This window comes from Neoarius graeffei, chromosome 2 (assembly GCF_027579695.1).
Source record: "Neoarius graeffei isolate fNeoGra1 chromosome 2, fNeoGra1.pri, whole genome shotgun sequence".
NCBI classification, from domain to species: domain Eukaryota; kingdom Metazoa; phylum Chordata; class Actinopteri; order Siluriformes; family Ariidae; genus Neoarius; species Neoarius graeffei.
The window spans coordinates 56856424-56876417 of NC_083570.1; the positions used below are offsets into that span (position 1 = coordinate 56856424).

At 40.9% G+C, this 19994-nt stretch overlaps 1 protein-coding gene across 2 annotated transcripts in view; it reads right to left on the bottom strand.

Moving 5' to 3' along the window:
- The window catches only part of prdm11 (PR domain containing 11), a 30445-nt gene that overhangs the window by 3994 nt on the left and 6457 nt on the right, over positions 1-19994 (bottom strand). The window contains exons 2-8 of one of the 2 annotated variants that reach the window (XM_060914485.1): positions 18214-18317; positions 14433-14554; positions 11965-12059; positions 11578-11840; positions 11407-11474; positions 11067-11254; positions 210-794 (exon numbers count right to left, since the gene is read on the bottom strand). In XM_060914485.1, the coding sequence (XP_060770468.1) occupies positions 210-794; positions 11067-11254; positions 11407-11474; positions 11578-11840; positions 11965-12059; positions 14433-14539 (1306 nt within the window). In that variant the 5' untranslated portion in view covers positions 14540-14554; positions 18214-18317. The remainder of the gene's footprint in view (positions 1-209; positions 795-11066; positions 11255-11406; positions 11475-11577; positions 11841-11964; positions 12060-14432; positions 14555-18213; positions 18318-19994) is intronic. The other variant, XM_060914484.1, reaches the window with a different exon arrangement.

Sequence of the window (19994 nt, forward strand, 5' to 3'; positions counted from 1 at the left end):
CACCGTGACATGTCATTAAGAGCTGATAATCAGACAGCAAACGAGCAGACAATGTGTTTTTCCAAATATTTAATAAGTCTATTAGGTTTACAGTGATATAGAAAAGACAACAATTGGAACAGACTCGGCATACGGACATCTCATATAAGTAGTGATCCAATACAGCATGGTAATTCCACAGCTGAGTTGTTGCCCATGTGTAAACCTACCTCTCAGGTCATCGCTTGGCAAGGATTCAGATGGGGGCAAACCCAATGTCTCAGTCTGCTCTTGTTGCTTAAAATGAAGAAGCTCTGCCTCCAGTTCACGTATACGTCTCTTCAGTCGAACACAGTTTGGACAAAAAGAGGTCGATGGACCTTCACTAATCATCATGGGATTGTCCTGTGCATCTTCTACTTTGACATATCTTTCAAGACTGCTCTCTAGCTGCTTCACAGGTACAAGTCCACTGGCCACAAGAGGCACTTTTCTCTCAGTCTGGCCGCCCATGACCATCTCCACTACATTTGGTGAAAACGTACCAGACTGGCTAAAGACATTACTGATTTGTGCTTTTGGTCTTGGTAACAATAGAGTGCTGTTTAGTGGATTGTCCTGACATTGACTTGCTTCCAGCGATGCCTCGACTACATCTTTGAATATGAGATCGATTTTTTTCTTCTTTACTTGAGGCTGGCTATCTGCCTCGTCGCTTCCATGCTTTATGAGGGTTCTCCTTCCATGTAAACTCGAGCGCAAAAGTGGGCCTTTAGCTTCTTCTTGGTGTTGGGTGATGTCTTCTGAATTTAGCCCTTGAAAAACACAAAGATTAGCAACGGTAAGGGTAACATGAAACTTATTAAAACCAAAAAAACCACCCCCCAAAAAAACCACCCCCCAAAAAACACATCAGACAATTGGGATGAGCAAAACCCACTTTACTTACCTGTTAATCATTGCAGATAAACGGCCAGGAACATTTCCTCTGTGATTTTTTTTATTTTTATTTTTTTAAATTGTTGACAAAAAGTTGTTAAAGCTCACATTACAATTGATGGTCAACTCTATTTACAACCCCGATTCCAAAAAAGTTGGGACAAAGTACAAATTGTAAATAAAAACGGAATGCAATGATGTAGAAGTTTCAAAATTCCATATTTTATTCAGAATAGAACATAGATGACATATCAAATGTTTAAACTGAGAAAATGTATCATTTAAAGAGAAAAATTAGGTGATTTTAAATTTCATGACAACAACACATCTCAAAAAAGTTGGGACAAGGCCATGTTTACCACTGTGAGACATCCCCTTTTCTCTTTACAACAGTCTGTAAATGTCTGGGGACTGAGGAGACAAGTTGCTCAAGTTTAGGGATAGGAATGTTAACCCATTCTTGTCTAATGTAGGATTCTAGTTGCTCAACTGTCTTAGGTCTTTTTTGTCGTATCTTCCGTTTTATGATGCGCCAAATGTTTTCTATGGGTGAAAGATCTGGACTGCAGGCTGGCCAGTTCAGTACCCGGACCCTTCTTCTACGCAGCCATGATGCTGTAATTGATGCAGTATGTGGTTTGGCATTGTCATGTTGGAAAATGCAAGGTCTTCCCTGAAAGAGACGTCATCTGGACGGGAGCATATGTTGCTCTAGAACCTGGATATACCTTTCAGCATTGATGGTGTCTTTCCAGATGTGCAAGCTGCCCATGCCACACGCACTAATGCAACCCCATACCATCAGAGATGCAGGCTTCTGAACTGAGCGCTGATAACAACTTGGGTCGTCCTTCTCCTCTTTAGTCCGAATGACACGGCGTCCCTGATTTCCATAAAGAACTTCAAATTTTGATTCGTCTGACCACAGAACAGTTTTCCACTTTGCCACAGTCCATTTTAAATGAGCCTTGGCCCAGAGGAGACGTCTACGCTCCTGGATCATGTTTAGATATGGCTTCTTCTTTGAACTATAGAGTTTTAGCTGGCAACGACGGATGGCACAGTGAATTGTGTTCACAGATAATGTTCTCTGGAAATATTCCTGAGTCCATTTTGTGATTTCCAATACAGAAGCATGCCTGTATGTGATGCAGTGCCGTCTAAGGGCCCGAAGATCACGGGCACCCAGTATGGTTTTCCGGCCTTGACCCTTACGCACAGAGATTCTTCCAGATTCTCTGAATCTTTTGATGATATTATGCACTGTAGATGATGATATGTTCAAACTCTTTGCAATGTTACACTGTCGAACTCCTTTCTGATATTGCTCCACTATTTGTCGGCGCAGAATTAGGGGGATTGGTGATCCTCTTTCCATCTTTACTTCTGAGAGCCGCTGCCACTCCAAGATGCTCTTTTTATACCCAGTCATGTTAATGACCTATTGCCAATTGACCTAATGAGTTGCAATTTGGTCCTCCAGCTGTTCCTTTTTTGTACCTTTAACTTTTCCAGCCTCTTATTGCCCCTGTCCCAACTTTTTTGAGATGTGTTGCTGTCATGAAATTTCAAATGAGCCAATATTTGGCATGAAATTTCAAAATGTCTCACTTTCGACATTTGGTATGTTGTCTATGTTCTATTGTGAATACAATATCAGTTTTTGAGATTTGTAAATTATTGCATTTTGTTTTTATTTACAATTTGTACTTTGTCCCAACTTTTTTGGAATCGGGGTTGTATGTGGTGAAGCAATAAATGGTAGATTTTTACTAAGAAATCTAAAATCGGAACCTTTTTTTCTAGATTATATCCGAGTTTGTGCTTTCATTTGCAGATTTCTCAAAGAACCTGTGGGTTCATCTTCGAGTTAAAATGCAGTCGTAACTACTGGCTACTGGTGCAGCTTATTTGACCGAGAAGCTGTCAAAAGGCATCAATGCGTTTTAAATCCAACACAACCGCACTCATGTATGCAAATAATCAGAGAGAGAGAGAGAGAGAGAGAGAGAGAGAGCGCTCAAAGGAGGACAGCATTATGAGGAATTTGCAACCAGTAAACTCCTAAATAAATAATTACCAGTAAAACAACTTGTCATGTAGTAATAGGCATATCAGGTGAAAATTGAAATTCAATCCAAATTGCTTGAAACTGAACTCCTTGAATTCAGAACTGAGTGCAGAACATACTTTTTATATAATTAAAATATGTTTATCTGTTCTTGATCTATTACAAATCAAAGATTGAAAAAAAAAAACAGCTTAAATTTTAGAAAACTGCCGTAATATTATGTATTACAACAACATGGTCCAAAATGGGCCTCATTAACAAATTGAGATCAAGTTTTTTTTTTTTCTTAAGAACTTTTTATACTTCAAGATATTTACATGGAAATTGGCAGGCACATATATGGCTGTATATGGAATACAAAGTTAAAATTAGTAAACACATATTATGCAAATTAGTTCTTAATTAATATTAATTATGCTAACTGGGTAAAAACATTAAATCAGTACACTCTTCTTCAAAGTTTATTTGTGCAATATAAAGCTGATCTTCACTCTCATTTATACATCACAAAGAAGGCGAAATCAATGTTAACTATAAAATATGCATAGAATGTCATTCACATCTCCAACCCATCCATCCATCCATCCATCCATCCATCCATCCATCTCCACTTATCCTGTACAGGGTTGGGGCAAGCTGGAGCCTATCCCAGCTGACTATGGGTGAGAGGCGGGGTACACCCTGGACAAGTCGCCAGGTCATCACAGGGCTGACACAGAGACAAAGAACCGTTCACACTCACATTCACACCTACGGTCTATGTAGAATAGAGCCCTGCACTCCCGCGGAAGTCCCGTGGGACCCGACGCAAAGCAGTGCGGTGCGGGAGAAATTTTGAAAGCTCATTGAGGGCGCGGGCGGGAGGGGGAGTGCACAATGCGGGAGCGGGCGGGAGAGATGATAAGCTGCAGTCCCGCTAACTAAAAACATGTTTAAAATAAAATTTATAAATTATGTCCATCATATGTAATTTGTGCTGGATATTTTATTTGGCATTAATAACATTTTAAGATGCCTAAATTTGCGGATGTGGTCTAATCTTGCGTACGTTTCCGATTCCTTTCCGCTCTTCCATGTTTGAGATCTCCGATCATGGCAGAAGAGCAGAGCTCCTCTAGTGAAGCTCACAGTGCTTCAGAAGTAAGTGCTGTTTTAAAAAGAGGTACATTTACCGTTAAAAAGTCAAGAGTCCTGAAATCAGACATTTGGAAGTCGTTCTCACTCGTGTACGACGCAGAGGGAAATCAGCTGCCCTTTGCTTGTTGTGATAAGTGCCAAAAGGTTCTGACATACAACGGCCATAAATCAGAGAGCTCAGCTAAGCTCAGCATGTTTAATTCCCCAAGCCAATGACAAGAACTTTCGTGAGAAATGACGCAAACGTCTGCATCATGCGGGATTTGCGGGTGGGAGCGGGACAAAATATGGCAGGCGCGGGCGGGAGCGGGACTGAAAATCATAATTCTTTGCGGGAGCGGGACTGCACAATGCGGGAGCGGGACTGAAAATTCTGTCCCGCGCAGACCTCTAATGTAGAGCCACCAATTAGCCTAACCTGCATGTCTTTGAGTCCAAAGACTTCCCTCACAGTCGTGGGGGAAACGAGAGCACCTGGAGGAAACCCACGCAGACACGGGGAGAACATGCAAACTCCACACACAAAGGCCTTCATCGGCCGCTGGGCTCGAACCTAGAACCTTCTTGCTGTGAGGAGACAGCGCTAACCACTACACCACCGTGCTGCCCCACATTCTCTATCAAAATAAAGATTTCTAATACCGTCTGTGTTCTGTAGGCCCTTGTATTTCTCAAAAGTAGGGCCTACTAGTATTTATATGAAAGAATATAAATTATTTTGATTAATATTCACAGCTTTCAAGGCAAACCTCAAAGAAAACTGTCTGAGCCACACCCAATAAACAACTCCCTTTAATTGAACTGAAATTGACATTTGCGTATCTGACTTTCGATTTTTTTTTAATCTCGTTCCAACCACTAAGATCTCGATATTTTTCATCAAAACAGCTACAGTTATATTCTAAAATAATTATTTATTTACAGGAATCAGTTTGATTTGAAAAAAAAAATAAGTAGGTAAAGCTATGAAAACTCACTTCAAAGTCTTCTGTGAATCATAACATCAAAACTAGCTGACAGGAAATTTTGCTGAATACTTCATCAGAAACAGTGAGACCTACAGAACATCCCGATAAAAGTTATCTGACCGACACTCATGAGTAATCCAGTCGGAAACTGATCAGAAGAGAGACAGCCTGACCGATTTCCTGTCACTCGAAAAGCACCGGCAGTTTCCCGACATCACGCGAGCAGAGTTTTTACTCTGGTATACCAACTTCAACCTGCTGTTACTCCCAAAGTACTGAGCAGATCTTTACGAGATAAATTTCTTTGGAAAGGAGAAATTATAATCTTTTTAATGACCATATTCATGATACAAAATATTCAAGAGTTAAGCAATGACAGATTTGGAAACTTAGATGAGCAGCACCTGCATGCACAATTTTCACAGCATGGCCAGCGAGCGTCTGATACGCCTCGTCGTAACTTTGTTTCTCACCAACTGACAAGAAATATGTAACGTAATGAGTTAGTAATATATACTAAGTGTATTTTAAGGATACTTCATTAACTGGTTGATAAAACGCTTCATAAGGCTGCGTCTTACTTGATGTAAAATCTAGCACTCTGACCACACTTTGTGAATTGAATTGTAAATAAATGGACTAACTTCATGTAAATCTGTACTCGAGTACTCAAATTATTATTATTTTTTAAACAGTTTACAGGCTTCATTACCTTGCCCGTGATGGAGTAAGTGGGGGGGGGGGGGGGGGGGGGGTATTGTAATCAGTGTGGTTTGTTCGTGTGTCTGTTAACAATCTAGCGTCTAGACGGTTGCACCGATTGACTTCAAATTTTTAGGGTAGGTGGGCAATGGTCCATAGATTACCCGAGTAAATTTTGGGGGTAATCGGGTCAAGGTGAAGGTCAAGATCACCGGAAAGGTCAACCTTTTGGTCAAAATAGCATATTTCCCATTATAACTCAAACACAGTTGCCGATAGACCAATGTTTACTACTATGAGCATACAGGAACTCCCATATGGCCTTTCATTTGGCACCACGATCTTTAGGTCACAGATTTTCAGAGGGCTGTAACTTGAAAACAGTTGATGGTAGAAGGTTTTTACCATTATCAACTTATAGGAAATGCCATATGGGCTTTCATTTGGCACCATGACCTTTGACCTTGAAATGTCAAACCCAAGGATTTTCATAGAACTATAACAGGACAGCTAATGATTGAGAAATATTACCATCATCAACATCTTTTGGCTGCTCCCGATTAGGGGTCACCACAGCAGATCTTTCGTCTCCATTGCTTCCTGTCTTCCGCATCCTTCTCTACCACACCTGCCACTTTCATGTCCTCTCTCACCACATCCATGTATCTCCTCTTTGGCCTTCCTCGTTTTCATTTGCCTGGCAGCGCCATCCTCAACATTCTCCTTCCAACATGCTCTGCATCTCTTCTCAGGATGTGTCCATACCATCTCAGTCTCATCTCTCTTAGCTTAATTCCCAAGCTCTCCACATGTGCTGTCCCTCTGATGTGCTCGTTCCTTACCCTGTCCAACCTCCCATCGCAAACCTTAACATCCTCAACTCCGCCACCTCCGACTTTGCCTCCTGTCTCTTCATTAAGGGTACAGTCTCCAATCCATACATCACAGCTGGTCTCACTACTGTCTTATACATGTACCTTTCACTTTTGCTGGGACTTTCCTATCACAAATGACTCCCGAAATCCTTCTCCAACTGCTCCACCCTGCCTGCACTCTCTTTCTCACCTCACTATCGCAGCCCCCATTTTCCTGCACAGTTGACCCCAGGTACTTGAATTCACCAACTTTCTTTACGTCTACTCCTTGCATCTTCACTACACTCTCATCCCCATTCTCATTGATGCACATGTATTCTGTTTTGCTCCTGCTCACCTTCATTCCTCTTTGTTCCAATGCATACCTCCATCTCTCCAAACCCAACTCAACCTCCTTTCTACTTTCACCACGTCATCCGCAAACATCACATTCCATGGTGACTCTTGCCTCACTTCATCCGTCAAGCTATCCATCACTATGGCAAACAAGAAAGGACTCAAAGCAGATCCTTGATGGAGTCCCACCTTCACCTTGAATCATTCAGTTGTTCCAACTGCACACCTCACTGCTGTTTCACTGTTCTCATACATGTCTTGCACTGCTCTAATATACTTCTCATTCACTCCACACTTTCTCACACAGTACCATAACTCACCTCTCGGCACTCTATCATATGCCTTCTCCAGGTCTACAAACACACAATGTAGCTTTCTCTGGCCTTCTCTGTACTTCTTCATTAACATTCTTAAAGCAAAAATTGCATCCGACGTTCTCTTCCTTGGTATAAACCTGTAGTGCTGTTCACAGATTGCTACCTCTCTTCTCAATCTCGCCTCCAATACCCTTTCCCATAGCTTCATGGTGTGGCTCATCAATTTTATTCCTCTGTAATTACTGCAGCTCTGTACATCTCCCTTATTCTTGTATATTGGGACTAGCACACACTTTCTCTGTTCATTTGGCGTTTTCTAGGATCTTATTAAACAAACAAACAAACAAACAAACAAACAAACAAACAAACAAACCAACCAATCTCGTTAGGAACTCCACAGCCGTCTCACCCAAACATCTCCAGGCCTCAATCGGGATACCATCTGGTCCGACTGCTTTCCCAGTCTTCATTCTTTTCATGGCTGCCCTCACCTCATCCTTACTAACCAACTCTGCTTCCTGATTTGCTGTCTCCAATGAATCTGACCTTTTCTCGCTTAGATTCTCCTCATTTAATAAATCCTCAAAGTACCCTTTCCACCTTCTTCATACACTTTCTTTGTCAGCACATTTCCATCTTTCATCACTCTTACCTGCTGTACATCCCTCGCTTCCCTGTTTCTCTGCCTAGCTAGTCTGTACAGGTCTTTCTCTCCTTCTTTGGTCTCCAGTCTTTCGTACAACTCCTGGTATGCATCTGCTTTCGCTATCGCTCTTTTTGCCTTCTGTCTCATCTCTCTTTCTAACCACCTGCTTTCCTCATCTCTCTGATCATCCCAATTCTTCTTTGCTAGCCTCTTCTCTTTTATAATTTCCTGCACTTCTTTGTTCCACCACCATGTCTCCTTGTCTTCTTCCTCCTTCCCGATGACCACCCTAGCACCTTCCTTGCTGCCTCTCTTACTAGTACAGCAGTAGTATTCCAATCTTCCGGCAAACTTCCATGACCACTCAATGCTCGTCTCATTTCTTCCCTAAACTCCTTCTGATGTTCAACCTCTTAGTTTCCACCACTTAATCTTCAGCTCCACTATTTCACGCTTCCTCTTTTTCACTTTCAAGCTCATCCTGCACACGACCACTTGATGTTGTCTTGCTACACTCTCCCCTGCCATCACTTTACGGTCTCCAGTCTCCTTCAAGTTACCCCTTCTGCAGAGTACCTATGTAGTCCACCTGTGTAGATCTTCCTCCACTCTTAAACGTCACCCTGTGCTGCTCTTTCTTCTTGAAGTATGTATTGACTATTGCCAAATTCACCCTCTTTGAAAAAAATCAACCACTATTTGCCCTTCCACATTTCTCTCTCTTACACCATATTTGCCCATCACATCCTCATCTCCTCTGTTTCCCTCGCCAACATGTCCATTGAAATCTGCTCCTATCAGCACGTGCGCCTCCCTCGGTATACTTTCTACCACTTCATCCATCTTTTCCCAGAAAGACTCTCTCTCTCTTCATTCTCACATCCAACCTGTGGGGCGTACGCGCACACAACGTTGATTACCACTCCTTGAATCTCCAACTTCATGCCTATCACTCTGACACCCTCTTCACATCAGTCACACTGCTGACCAACTCTCCCCTCAAAACAATACCAACACCATTTCTCTTTCCATCCACTCCATAATAAAACAACTTGCATCCATCTCCAATGTTCTTGGCCTTGCTTCCTTTCCACCGTCTCCTGCACACACAAAACGTCCAACTTCCTTCTTTCCATCATACCTGCTAACTCTCTCGCTCTGCCAGTCAATGTTCCCACATTCAGTGTTCCTACCCTCAATTCTAAGCTCCTTCCCTTCCATCTTTCACGCTCTCTCCTAACATGTCTCCCCCCTCGCTTTCTCCTCCTCTGTTTTGGCGCAACAGTAGCACACTTTCCACCGACACTCTGCTGACCAACAGTATCGGAGGCGGTTGTTGTTAACCCGGGCCCCGACCGATCCGGTATGGTATTTCTCTTTTCATTCCACATGTTAGATTTGGCACAGTTTTACGCCGGATGCCCTTCCTGACGCAACCCCCATCAATTTATCCGGGCTTGGGACCGGCACCAAGAGTACGCTTATGCACCCCCAGTGGCTGCATAAGCATTATCAACATATAGGTATAAAATAAGTGCTGCCGGGCGAGGTTTCTTTTGCCTGGCAACACTTGTTTAATTATTAAGAAAGTGTACGTCAAACCTTATAATTAAAAGATCCTAACTGGTTCTGTATGCATGGTAGACCCTATCTAGTGCATGTATTATATAGGAGATAACTTCATTTGGGTACACTCAAATCTATTGAAGGAATCATTGCTAAATTATTTCACTACTGCGTATTACATAGGCGGCACAGTAGGTCGCATTGCTGCCTCACAGCTCAATCCTGAGCTTGGGTTACTGTTTATGTGGGTTTCTGGTTTCCTCCAGGTTCTCTGGTTTCTTCCCACCCCCCAAAAACATATCCGTAAGTGCCCTGGTGACTAAACTGCCCTGAGGCATGAATGTGTGTGCTGGCACCCCATCCAAGGAGAATACAAGAAAGAATCACTACAGAAATGTGGAGACATGCCTATTGGCACTTCAGTATTTAAATGAGATTATGAGATGGTTCAAGGAGTATGAAAATTATACAAGTACATCAGTCATATACTATGGCCTTCACAGTAGCTAGAGCTCAATCTGACTGAACACCTATAGGAGAGATTTCGGACCATTGTTCTAGACACCACGCCACTTAAAGCAATATCTTTTGGAAGAATGGTGCTTCTCTCTCCAGTACAGATCCTGAGACTTGTAGAACCTAAAAAAGCCATCCTAGGGGCTCATGGTCAACCAAAAACTTTCTAAGACATGTTCATGTTGGTATTTCCTTTCATTTGACCCATAGGTCATTAGTGGTGTTCTTTAAATTTGCTGGATTGAATTGCAGAGAGTCCATCGACGGACATACACTCACTGGCCACTTTATTAGGTTACACCCATCCACCGGCTGTTTTATGCAGCCAATCCCTTGACAGCAGCACAATGCATACAATCATGCAGATACAAATCAAGAGCTTCAGTTAATGTTCACTTCAAACATCACAGTGGGAAAAATTGTGATCTCAAAGTGTGACTTTCACTGTGGCATGGGTGTTGGTGTCAGATGGACTGGTTTGAGTATTTCAGAAACTGCTGATCTCTTGGGGCTTTCACACACAACAATCTCTAGAGTTTACACAGAACGATGCGAAAAAGAAAAAAAAAAAAAAAAAAAAACACTGAGTGAGCGACACTTCTGTGAGCGGAAACACCTTGTTGATAAGAGAGGTCAGAGGAATATGGCCAGATTGGTTGGAGCTGCCAAGAAGGATACAGTAACTCATAGCAACACTTTACAACTGTGATGAGCAGAAAAGCATCTCAGCATGCAACAGCAGAAGACCACATTGGGCTCCAGTCCTGCCAGCCAAGAACAGGAGTCTTAGGATCAAGAACAAGGTCCTATTAAAGTGGCTGGTGAGTTTAGCGCAAACTAACTAAAAGGCTTTTCTTTTAAACCTTTACATATAGTTTAAAATATTCACTCACTGGAGATCTGCTTCATGAAGACATCCATACGTCCACTCAATAGCGGATGCCTAATCTATCTTATTCCACTCAATAAGATGACAAGAAATAGTTTGATCAGGGACAGCAGGAGATATCTCACCTGTGTCCAGCTTGCGGTTGGTACTACCCTGGGACATACTCTGGAGACGTTTTGTGTACTCATTGCTGTACCACACACGAAGCTTCTCTCCAGCCGTCAATCTCCGACACACGCGAAAGTAAATATGTTCACCGTGCTGGAACGCACTCAAGTTTCTCTCGCCCTCCTCTGAAGACATCCGGATGTATCTAATAAAATAAAACATGGGAAAGCCAAACAAAAATGAATGAACAAAAGTTTAAGAAAAAAAAAAAAAGGATGACTGTGTTAGCTTTTAGCAAGTGAGAACACTTGTGCATGAACTTGTCACAAATGCTCAGAGTGTACTATTGATGTTTACCTCATCCAGTTTGCTACAGTTACATCACAGCCATCAATCGTTTTGTAGGAGTTGTCCTCATCGACAATCTAAAAGAAGCCGAACACATTTTAACAGGTTAACACAATCAATGATTTCAACTAAAAAAAAAAAATTCTGAAGTAATATTTGAAAACAGGAACCCTATCATACCATCCAGGAGTATGTTCCTGATGGTTTGTCGTGGGCTCCTATGATCTGGCCTTGGTAGGGGCCAAACAGAGCTCCCTTAGGGATATTTTCATCCATGCAGCACACGTCCACGTCCTGGCCTTCCCTAATGATCTGAATCCCCGAAGGCACAGTGAGAGCTGCACGATCATGCACTCCGAGCTCAGTGGGCGTATCGGGTACAAACACAGGGGGACCATGGAGGAGACATTCCTTGAGGAAATACTCCTTACATTCTTCACAGACTACATAAACAATGACACAAGAGCATCCTTTAGTACTGTTATCTGCAAAAATGTGTTGTTACATTAGCCTGGTGCTCGCTTAAATTTAAAAAGTAAACACTTTGTGTAACGACTGAATACCTACACCAGCAGTCAACATTTCGTTGTCCCACATTCACACAACGCTCATGGTTGACTTTTTTCTCTTTGGGCTCCTCAGAAGAACCGTCATTGATGGCACTGAAATATTTCACATGTTACAATACATTAAATCATCATTATTTAATCAGACATACCAAGCAGCTGTTTGGCAAGGAAATGCCTATTCTGGCTCCGTTTCATTACTGTTTATAACATGTTATATTTAATGTGCTATTGTTCATTAGCTCATCTCGCCATAAGATCGATGAGCCGCTGCCATGGCGTGGTGTCCGTTGTCCACAATTCAGTTAAATCGCATCTCCTCCGTCAATTCTCCACGGCTTTCCATTACGATTGTTTTTTTTGAAAGAACTCCTCACTCTGCACAAAACTTGCTCATTGTTTGGTCAATTTTTTTTGCTAATGAGTTAGTAATTAGGCCAGGCCAAATTAACAAATTTTCCAGGCTGCTCACGAGAATTTTTCTCTCCTCTCTCATCCGATTCCAGTTCTGATTGATGTTTTGGGTAAATCTTCCCTTGAGGAACAAGGAAAGATTTGTTTACACCTTTGTTTATTTTCAGTTACATCATATCTCCTCCCTCAGTTCTCAGTGGATTTCAGTTCTGGTTGTTTTATTTGAAAGAACTAGACCTTTTGCACAAAACTTGGTCATTATATTAGCATAAAATTGACAACAAATTCGTAATTAGGTCAACATAAATTTTCTTCTGACTAGAATTGTATCTCCTCTCTAATTTATCATGCGAATTCAGTTCTGATCAATATTTTGGGTCGATCTTAGTCCTTTGTTGATTTTTCTGTTGTAAACAATTTGTCGTGGAGGTTGGTCCTCTCTTACATTATCACATTTCAGTTCTGTTTGATGTTCTGGTAGTCATGGTTGTTTCGATGGCGGGCCAGAGGAGCGACTACGTCCTTGACGTTCTGGTTATTGGATTGCACAGAATTTCCATGTTAAGTTTCTAAAAATACACCATATCATATTAGCTCAAGCTATGGATTGCTATAGATTAATAACTAATTATTAAGTTCACACAAACTAACAGTATGTCCAAATTATACCCTATTCACTACAGTAATCTAATATACCATGCACGGAGAGGCTCCAGTTGAAATTACGGATTCTCTGAGGAATGCACGCCTGAAGAAAAACAGTACTATGCCAGTCACCGAAGAGAATCCATAATTACTGGTGCCTCTCAGTGCATGGTATATTTGATTTTTATTCTATCCACATTCACTGGATATGAGCAATCACACGCTCTGATTGGCTACTACTACTAGGATATCAGCTTATATACCGTGAGTAGAGAAAAACAAAATAGCGGAGCGTGTTACTGAACCAACCGAGGACGAAATACAAACTCTACTTGAAAACAAACACCCCCCCCAATACAAAAAAAAGCAACAAAATATGAAATAAAAAGTATTTGATGGTAAGAACGTATTTTTCAAGAATTATTATAGCATTTTTCACAAATTGCTCCTGTTATTTTGCTGGTTTCTTTACATTTTAAACAGAGATGATTGTGTCTGACTGTTTGTATAAAAGTTTTTATTTATCAAACTTGCAAAAAAAAAAAAAAGCCCCGTTTCTCAAAATCCAGTGAATGTGGATAGAATAAAACAGTTATTCCACTCAATCTCATCGTACATGGCTTATAGGCAACCCGGTGCTATGCGCCTCGTCGGCTATCAACTCATGTACGACTTGATTTTGTGGAATAACTGTTTAAATATCCCTCATCAAAAAATTCCAAACTAAAAGTGTTAAGATTGAATCTTGGCATAAACTCACTGGAGGCAGTCATGTTTGTTGTTTATGTCGGAGTGACCTTCGACCTGTGCATGTGAAAAGTACCATACTCTTGCCTTTTTTTTTTTTTAAATACCATGCTATCGCCTGCCTCACTGGGCATGACCATGATATGTAGATCCATACACACAGAAATGCTCGCGGAGCCACAGCTATAACTCGAGTCAGCTGCATAGCTTGAAATTATGACGTCAGTTCATGGTATATCCAGGATATACCATGACTGACTCACACCATATCCATTTTTTTTTTTTAACGTCACAAGATACATTGCTTCATCAATGGTAGAACTATTTTGTGTCACATGAGCCATCCTTGGCCAATCCCTGCACGGGAATTTTCTGATGAGATTTTTGATGATTTTAGTGGTTTCGGTAGTTTGTGGTCGTGGCCGTTATTCAGTGAACTGAAATCTCAGTATAGAACTTGATTAATTACTGCCCAAATGAAGAACCGTAGCAGGTACAAAGCTATAATTCATTTTAATGTTTACTGGAAACACTGGGTAGGGCCCAGATCCCTAAACTTACGAAGCGTTTTATTGTAAGTAGGTAGCAAGCAGTGGGTAAGCTAAAAACCCAAAATGAAGCTATGTGGGTTTTCCAACAAAAGCAGTGTATGAGGAGATTTACCCTGTGCTGCATTCTGGCTCAGTTTCCATACATGGCTCAGTGTGAAAGGCGTTGGAGTCTGCCATGGTCAATGCAGGATGGAGGGCCAAACCCAGGCCTATTTTCATGCAAACATCTTACAACTGTGAAGAGAACACAAAAAAAAAAAGTTAACATACTGTCCTGACTTCATTTATTAATTAAGGCTAAAAGGCATATCGATTTCATGCTGCCTTCTTTTATTTTGTTAATCTCTTCATGAGTTTCACAACAGATTGCTCATACATGTCATATACACTACCGTTCAAAAGTTTGGGGTCACCCAGACAATTTTGTGTTTTCCATGAAAAGTCACACTTTTATTTACCACCATAAGTTGTAAAATGAATAGAAAATATAGTCAAGACATTTTTCTGGCCATTTTGAGCATTTAATCGATCCCACAAATGTGATGCTCCAGAAACTCAATCTGCTCAAAGGAAGGTCAGTTTTATAGCTTCTCTAAAGAGCTCAACTGTTTTCAGCTGTGCTAACATGATTGTACAAGGGTTTTCTAATCATCCATTAGCCTTCTGAGGCAATGAGCAAACACATTGTACCATTAGAACACTGGAGTGAGAGTTGCTGGAAATGGGCCTCTATACACCTATGGAGATATTGCACCAAAAACCAGACATTTGCAGCTAGAATAGTCATTTACCACATTAGCAATGTATAGAGTGGATTTCTGATTAGTTTAAAGTGATCTTCATTGAAAAGAACAGTGCTTTTCTTTCAAAAATAAGGACATTTCAAAGTGACCCCAAACTTTTGAACGGTAGTGTATGACTGATAATCCTTACCAAGCAGTGGATTTTATTTATTGTTTCTCATATATTAATTTCATTCAACTTCTCTCGATCTCAAGTTATGGTAGTATTTGATTCTATTTACAGGAGACATTGTAAGAAAGCTATAGAAATCTGTATGTAGATTTATATCCATAATGACCAAGCCAGATGTGATAGCGGCAAGGAAAAACTCCCTGAGACCACATGAGGAAATCATATCAAAACAAAACGTTCCAAGATAATACATCTATACTACTGTATACCACAGCCATTGCCCAAAATATTCTGTATAGCATTCAAGAGATATTCATAGGAGACGCCATAGAAGCAAATGACAAATGCACTCTAATGTAAGCTTCGAATAGTAGGCATATGGTCTATTAAAGGAGAACTGAAGACAAATTTTATTATCAAAATTCTATTTCTCATATTTTATTAAATATAGGAATGCATTTTTGATGGCTATTTTGTCACTGCTATAGCAAGTTATGTGATACAGTTAGGTCCATAAATATTTGGACAGAGGCAACATTTTTCTAATTTTAGTTCTGTACATAACCACAATGAATTTTGAACAAAACAATTCAGATGCAGTTGAAGTTCAGACTTTCAGCTTTAATTCAGTGGGTTGAACAAAATGATTGCCTAAAAATGTGAGGAACTAAAGCATTTTTTAAACACAATCCCTTCATTTCAGGGGGTCAAAAGTAATTGGACAAATTAAATAATTGTAAATAAAATGTTCATTTCTAATACTTGGTTGAAAACCCTTTGTTGGCAATGACTGCCTGAAGTCTTGAACTCATGGACATCACCAGACGCTGTGTTTCCTCCTTTTTAATGCTCTGCCAGGCCTTTACTGCAGCGGTTTTCAGTTGCTGTTTGTTTGTGGGCCTTTCTGTCTGAAGTTTAGTCTTTAACAAGTGAAATGCATGCTCAATTGGGTTGAGATCAGGTGACTGACTTGGCCATTCAAGAATATTCCACTTCTTTGCTTTAATAAACTCCTGGGTTGCTTTGGCTTTATGTTTTGGGTCATTGTCCATCTGTATTATGAAACACCGACCAATCAGTTTGGCTGCATTTGCCTGGATTTGAGCACACAGTACGTCTCTGAATACCTCAGAATTCATCCGGCTGCTTCTGTCCTGTGTCACATCATCAATAAACACTAGTGACCCAGTGCCACTGGCAGCCATGCATGCCCAAGCCATCACACTGCCTCCGCCGTGTTTTACAGATGATGTGGTATGCTTTGGATCATGAGCTGTACCACGCCTTCACCATACTTTTTTCTTTCCATCATTCTGGTAGAGGTTGATCTTGGTTTCATCTGTCCAAAGAATGTTCTTCCAGAACTGTGCTGGCTTTTTTAGATGTTTTTTAGCAAAGTCCAATCTAGCCTTTTTATTCTTGAGGCTTATGAGTGGCTTGCACCGTGCAGTGAACCCTCTGTATTTACTTTCATGCAGTCTTCTCTTCATGGTAGATTTGGATATTGATACGCCTACTTCCTGGAGAGTGTTGTTCACTTGATTGGTTGTTGTGAAGGGGTTTCTCTTCACCATGGAAATTATTCTGCAATCATCCACCACTGTTGACTTCTGTGGGCGTCCAGGTATTTTTCCATTGATGAGTTCACCAGTGCTTTCTTTCTTTCTCAGGATGTACCAAACTGTAGATTTTGCCACTCCTAATATTGTAGCAATTTCTCGGATGGGTTTTTTCTGTTTTCGCAGCTTAAGGATGGCTTGTTTCACCTGCATGGAGAGCTCCTTTGACCGTATGTTTTCTTCACAGCAAAATCTTCCAAATGCAAGCACCACACCTCAAATCAACTCCAGGCCTTTTATCTGCTTAATTGAGAATGACATAACAAAGGAATTGCCCACACCTGCCCATGAAATAGCCTTTTAGTCAATTGTCCAATTACTTTTGGTCCTTTTAAAAACAGGGTGGCACATGTTAAGGAGCTGAAACTCCTAAACCCTTCATCCAATTTTAATCTGGATACCCTCAAATGAAAGCTGAAAGTCTGGACTTTATGTCCATTATATATATAACTTGAATATGTTTCAGTAAACAGGTAAAAAAAAACAAAATTTGTGTCAGTGTCCAAATATATATGGACCTAACTGTATATCAGTCCATATGTCAAAGCAATGGCCGTAAACGAGATTCGTTGAGACCTGTGCGAGACATCGTAGGACGAAAGTAAAAACGTACAGCGGAAATCAAAGTGACCAACATCTGCCAACGTTGTCAAAAGACGCGCGCGCCGCCTTTCGAATGCTGATATAATCAAGCCGGAAGTTTTGTTTGTTTTGATAGCAATCAGGAAAGTTTGAACAAAGTAGGCAGTAATCATCATTTAAACTCGTTTTTGTGCAATATTTCGTTTGGAAAACAGTTTTCAAAATGGCGGCACTGACACCTGGCTGACACTTCACGTTTCGAAGTCTCGCACAAGTCTCGTGAAGATCGCGCGGATAAGCGATGCCTGCCGTGGACCAAACGAACTACATTCAACACGGCTAAAAACCGAATAGGCCGATAAGTATAATATTTAATTGCAATTAGTTGCCAATACGAGTCACGATATAAGGTTACTAAAACAGAAAACTTAATTGAATAACACGTTAATTAAGAAATAAAGCAAGTTTAAAAATGACTTCAGTTCCCCTTTAAGCACAAATAAATGTTTTATTGACACTAGAGAATGAAAACTGTCCAATCAGAGAGCCGGGGTACATTGACCTAGCAGGAGGGCCATGTTAAATGAGAAATCCACCCTAAGCAGCTTGTTTATCAATATTTATAATCATGTGTATATTTAACTATGAAATATTTATTTTATGACATACTTATGGAAATGACAAAAGTTTTTTGTCACAACCTTATCTAATCAAAAAAGTCTAGTTTCACTTTGACTTGCAGTTGTGCCTACATTACCCACAATGCCATCTGATTACCTGCTAGCACTAGTTGGGATCAGGGTATTATCTAGAAACTGAGAGAAGTGTGTCAGCGGGGGTGCCTGCTAGGGGGGTCCGGGGGCATGCTCCTCTGGGACAATCTGAAATAGTGAAGCAAATTTGGCCCCTCTGGTGAAATCTTGGCATGAAAAAGCAGTTGGAAGAAGCTCTTAAAATAAGGTGTTTTAGGTAGTGAATTTCCGAAAAAGGAATCAGTCAGCTCAATTAATTTCAAGAAAACTCTTTATTTTACAGCATGTGTAGCCTTTGTGCCTAAAGGTAAATACGCATTAGAGATTTCGCACATGCCTCAGAGGAGGTTGCATGAAAAGTTCTGCAGCTTCCTCAAATTGTTAGCGGGTCCGTCTCAGAAACTGGTCTCTCATTTGGGACATTATGGCCAAAAAATACATTTTCTAATTTTACTATTTTTTTGCCTTTACCTAACACTCAATGTTTCTTTTGTCATGTTTAATAAGAATAAAGATAGCATCTTGCTTTATCTAGCCTCCACTGTGGAAAAATTTTTTGATTACAATTCAAATGGGGGCGGCATGGTGGTGTAGTGGTTAGCACTGTCGCCTCACAGCAAGAAGGTCCGGGTTCGAGCCCTGTGGCCGGCGAGGGCCTTTCTGTGCGGAGTTTGCATGTTCTCCCCGTGTCCGCATGGGTTTCCTCCGGGTGCTCCGGTTTCCCCCACAGTCCAAAGACATGCAGGTTAGGTTAACTGGTGACTCTAAATTGAGCGTAGGTGTGAATGTGAGTGTGAATGGTTGTCTGTGTCTATGTGCAGCCCTGTGATGACCTGGCGACTTGTCCAGGGTGTACCCCGCCTTTTGCTCGTAGTCAGCTGGGATAGGCTCCAGCTTGCCTGCGACCCTGTAGAACAGGATAAAGCAGCTAGAGATGAGCTGAGACAATTCAAATGCTTTTGTAAAATTGATTTCCATATAAAATAACTACATCATGAAGAATTAAAGCCCCTCCTTCACAGATGGGTGAAAATATTGAATAAATTTCCTCTTTTTGATTGCTTGGGTTAAAAATGCCAAGTTATGATGACTGAATTGATTATTCATTTAAATATGAATGATACATTTTGGGTATATGGCGAAATAGGACACAATGGAAAACTCAAGAACACACCGGAAAGATGAGAATAACGGCGGTGGTAAAAGAACAGTGACTGTACCGGCTGAAGGTCGCGCGAGTCTCTGCTACGGCGCGCGAGCAACGGAACATCACTACCGCACCGGCTGGAGCGCGAGGCGGGGGCGGGGCAAAATGACTGGCCGTAGATTCTATCAAAAGTTCGATCTAAATTGACCATGGTTGCAAAATATTGGCCAAAAATACGCAAACACTACGAAATGTGAAAGTAAGATGAAAAAGAAACATTCTATTGCCTTATACTGCAAGACTAAAACAAAATAAAACTGTCAACACTCACCTTTTCAGTGATAACGTCCAAACAGATCACTCGCGTAACAGAAAGACCGCAAATGGAAGCACGATCAACTCCTAACTGTTGGAGTGGAAAATTCCATTCTACATGTGCAAATTGTTAATGTGTGTCCTTCCCCGGACACAAATAACACACTACGGTAAAAAATAGACCACAACTCATTTTATAGCTCAGAAATTCATACAAGACCAGCTACCATTGTAACATTCTGTAAGAAACATATTCTATACCTTTCAGCTTTGGTTTTAAAAAACAAAATCGCAGATTTATAACAATGTTTATATGGCGTAGTGATTTTAAGTTACTACTTTTG